At 53.6% G+C, this 3,806-nt stretch overlaps 1 protein-coding gene across 1 annotated transcript; it reads left to right on the forward strand.

Moving 5' to 3' along the window:
• Positions 1-308: 308 nt before the first annotated feature.
• On the forward strand, positions 309-3,558 carry LOC101603918 (protein S100-A9; the record flags this gene model as incomplete). Its single annotated transcript, XM_012950835.2, has 3 exons — positions 309-434; positions 832-978; positions 3,232-3,558. Coding segments are annotated over 3 exons (489 nt in total), but the record flags the coding sequence as incomplete, so codon positions are not given.
• Between the last annotated feature and the right edge of the window lie 248 nt (positions 3,559-3,806).

Genomic DNA, 3,806 nt, shown 5'->3' on the forward strand with positions numbered 1-3,806 from the left:
AACAGGGACAGAGTGCCTTCCTGGGGGAACAGAGTGGGTCAGCCTCCCCCACCCCCACCACCACGGGACCTCAGCAAGCCTCTGGCCATCGCTGATGGGGACCTGGACATGAAGGACTCCAAAATAGGTGACAGGCAGGCTGGCTTGCTCAAGGAGAAGAGAGGTTGAGGTGGAGGAGAAGTGAGCTAACTAAAACCAGTTTCTTCCTAAGCCGGCCCCAGGCCAAGTCTGGGAGTTTCACAAAAAAAAAAAAAAAAAAAAAAAGAAGCTGTGTGAACATTTCCTGCCCTGCCCCAACTCCCTGACTGGCAGGGTTACCACACTGCTCACCTGTGAAGCAATCTGCCCAGGGAGGGTCCTGCGTCCAGCCAGGAGCCCCTATAAAAACTGGCCCTGCACTGCCTCGCAGAACAGTTAGTGGCTCCTCGGCTTTGGTAAGTGAGCTCCAGCTCCCCCGGGCCAGGAGCCTGCCTGCCGCTCTTCCTTAGCGTCTCCCGCCCTCCTTTCTCCAAAACCCCCTTTCTGCGAGCCCCCCTTCGCTGACTCCTTTTAGCTTTCCTCACACTGTCTTAAAGCCTCATGCTCAAAACTGCTTTCCCTTTGGTCGTTCTCTAAGTGGTCTAAAATCTCGTTTTTGTTTCTGTTTTTTTTTTCACACATGTGTGACAAGCTGTTAGTTATCTTGTTGAGTGGAAGCCTGTGTTTTCTTTGTAATTTTTCTGTGTCCCCTCCCCTCCTGCCTGACAGTTCCCAGAAACTGGGTTAAGAAAGCCTGGGAGTCCATTCTTTTGAGGAACCCCCCCCCAACATTTGCTTCTGCATTATTCACAGTGCAAGATGGCGACTCAGCTGGAACGTTCCCTGGACACCATCATCCACACCTTCCATGAGCACTCTGTGAAGGAGGGGAACAGAGACACGCTGAGCCAGAAGGAATTCAAAGACCTGGTGAAGAAAGATCTGCAAAACTTCCTCAAGGTAAGGGCTTGTTCGTGAGCGAGCGAGCAGGGCACACTCCGCAGCAGGCAGGGAGAAAATTCCAGCCGCCTGCGCCCGGAGACGAGCAGGGTCTGTCACAAGAGGGGCTCACAGTTAGACACCGAGGGTCCGGCAACTTGTTCCACCGAAGATGGCTGGGATGGGCAAATGCCCTATTCTGGACACAGGGCTGCGGGGCTGAACGAGGAGCTCGCCATCGGGATGGCAGAGACACACTAACCCAGACAGGCCCAAGGTGCCTGCCTGTGGTTGGGCTGGGCGAGGTGGCACAGGGGTGAATGGTAGCATTTCATAAGGGACCCCTCATGACATTTTGAGCTGAGACCTGGGCCTTTGGCGAAGGGGTTACCTGAAGACCGCCCTCGGTAGGAAGCTGGGAACTCCGGGTATAGCGGGCTGCTCTCATCCTGAGGGTCTAGTAGGGCAGGAGATAGGGAAATAATAATAATAATAATTTCATGGCTGGTGTCCTCCTCTTGGTGGAAAAGGGTACCTTGATGGTAGGGCCAGGAGGGCTCCCTTCCAACAGGTTTTATATTCGCCTGTCAAATGTGGTGGAAACAGAGGCCTGGACTGAGAATGGGTGGGACGCAAGGGTCCGAAATGTCCAGTTCCATTCTCACTGTCAGCCGTCCAGGGTCAGGTCCCCAGCCCTCCCTGGGACCCCATTACGGCAGAGAACTGCCCGTGTTGGAGGTGTTGGGGATAGAGAGGTGTTGGGGGAAGGGCCTCAGGCAAGTGACCTGCTGGATCAGGGTAGCCAGACAGGATGCACAAAACTCTGGCCCTGCCTGCGCTTTGTTCCCCCACCCGAACCCCACCTGCCAGAGCAGACCGAAGGGGACCTGAGACCTGGGGCCACTCAGCAGAGGACTTAGCCAAGATGTCCCCCCCCAACCCCCCCCCCCCCAGCCAGTGAGTAGCCAAGAATTCTCCGAGCTAGCTGCTGCGTTCTGTCCCCATCCGGATCTCATTTCACCCGGGAGTGCCCTTGCAAACTTTTATCACATTCTTGGGGCCTCCTCCTCCCTTCAGCATCCCTCCGGTCAGGTTTTCCTCACTGCTTCCCCGTGGGTGGCGTGGGCTGAGGGCCTTTCACTAACCAGTAGCCTCAGAGAGAGGAAGGGCGTGGGGAGGATGACTGGCGGAGCTGGCCGGGCACCTGCCTGGCAGGCTGAGTTTGCAGCTCCCCTGCAGGCCATTAAAAAAAAAAACAGCCTAGTTGAAGACCTGTGTCATCAGGTTCTCCTCCAGGAGAATACCATTTCTACCTGTTCTGAGGGCCTCAAGGAGCATTTCTGGACTCAATGACTGTCTGACCTTCTCTAGGGAACAAACTAGAAAGAGTTTGGACCCGCTGAGCATCTGCTCCGTGGTGGCCCTCGGTCCATCATCACATCTATTTGCTTTATGGTTTGGTTTGGTTTTTGTGGAGGTAAGATCTCTCTCTAGCCCAAGCTGGCCTGGCGAATTCACTATGGCATCTCAGGGTGGCCTCGAACTCACAGCGAGCCTCCTGCCTCTGCCTTACAAGTGCTGGGGATGAAAGTGTGCCACCATGCCTGGCATTGGGTTTTTTTTATATTATTATTTTTTTATTTTATTTTATTTTTGGTTTTTCAAGGTAACATCTCACTCTAGCCCAGGATGACCTGGAATTCACTATGTGGCATTTTTTTTTAATTTTTTTTTTTTTAGTATATTTTATTTATTTGAGAGACAGAAAGAGGCAGGAGGTGGGGGAGAGAAAAATAGGGAGAGAATAAGAGTGTGCCAGGGCCTCCAGATACTGTGAAGGATCTCCAGATACATGCACTCCCTTGTGCATCTGGCTTACGTGGGTCCTGGAGAATCAAACTTGGATCCTTTGGCTTTGCAGCCAAATGCCTTAACTGCTAAACCATCTCTCCAGTCTGGCATGTTTGTTTGTTTGTTTGTTTGTTTGTTTGTTTGTTTGTTTGTTTGTTGAGGTAGGATCTCACTGTAGTGAAGGCTGACCTGGAATTTACTATGTAGTCTCAGGGTGGCCTCAAACTCATGGCGATCCTATCTCTGCCTCCCGAGTGCTGGGATTAAAGGCGTGTGCCACTATGCCCAGCTGAGCACTTTGGTTTTTAAACTGGGTGCCAGGCCAGGCTGTCCTGAGCATCTGTCATCTGGTCACTCACTGCGCTCCCTGGTCATCTCTGCTGGCCACACCCAGCCCTGATGTCTCCTCTTTCCCACTGACAGAAGGAGAAGAGGAATGAACAAATCATAAACGACATCATGGAGGACCTTGATACAAACCAGGACAAGATGCTGAGCTTTGAGGAGTTCATCATCCTCATAGCCAAACTGGTCCACGCTTCCCATGAAGAGATGCATAAGAATGCCCCCCCAGGGCCCGGCCACCACCACGGGCCAGGCCTCGGAGAGGGTGGCCGTGGCCAGCGTACCAACCCCTAATCGAGAAGTCAGGCTATCCTGCACCTGCTGAGCTAAGGCTGCAGGAAATGTTGTGTCACATGGCTTCATTGTGGGGCTGGGACAGGCAGTAAATAAAGTTTCTCCACGCCAGTGTTCTGCATGTTTCTTCGGGCTCCTTCAAGGCTTGTCCTTCCAAGGTTCTGCGTGCTGGACTGCCCCCAGCATCCCCTCCCCACCCCCACCGCCACCCCACCCCGTCGGCTCAACCCTGTCAGCATCTACAGAATGGGTCTGTTCTCAGCCCCCCCCACCCCAGCCCACACCCTTGACCACATTCTCATCCCTGACATCAGGCTCCACTGCCGAGGTGGCAGTCACACCATCAACCCTGCCCACAT

The sequence above is a fragment of the Jaculus jaculus genome, chromosome 19 (genome assembly GCF_020740685.1).
Source record: "Jaculus jaculus isolate mJacJac1 chromosome 19, mJacJac1.mat.Y.cur, whole genome shotgun sequence".
NCBI lineage: Eukaryota > Metazoa > Chordata > Mammalia > Rodentia > Dipodidae > Jaculus > Jaculus jaculus.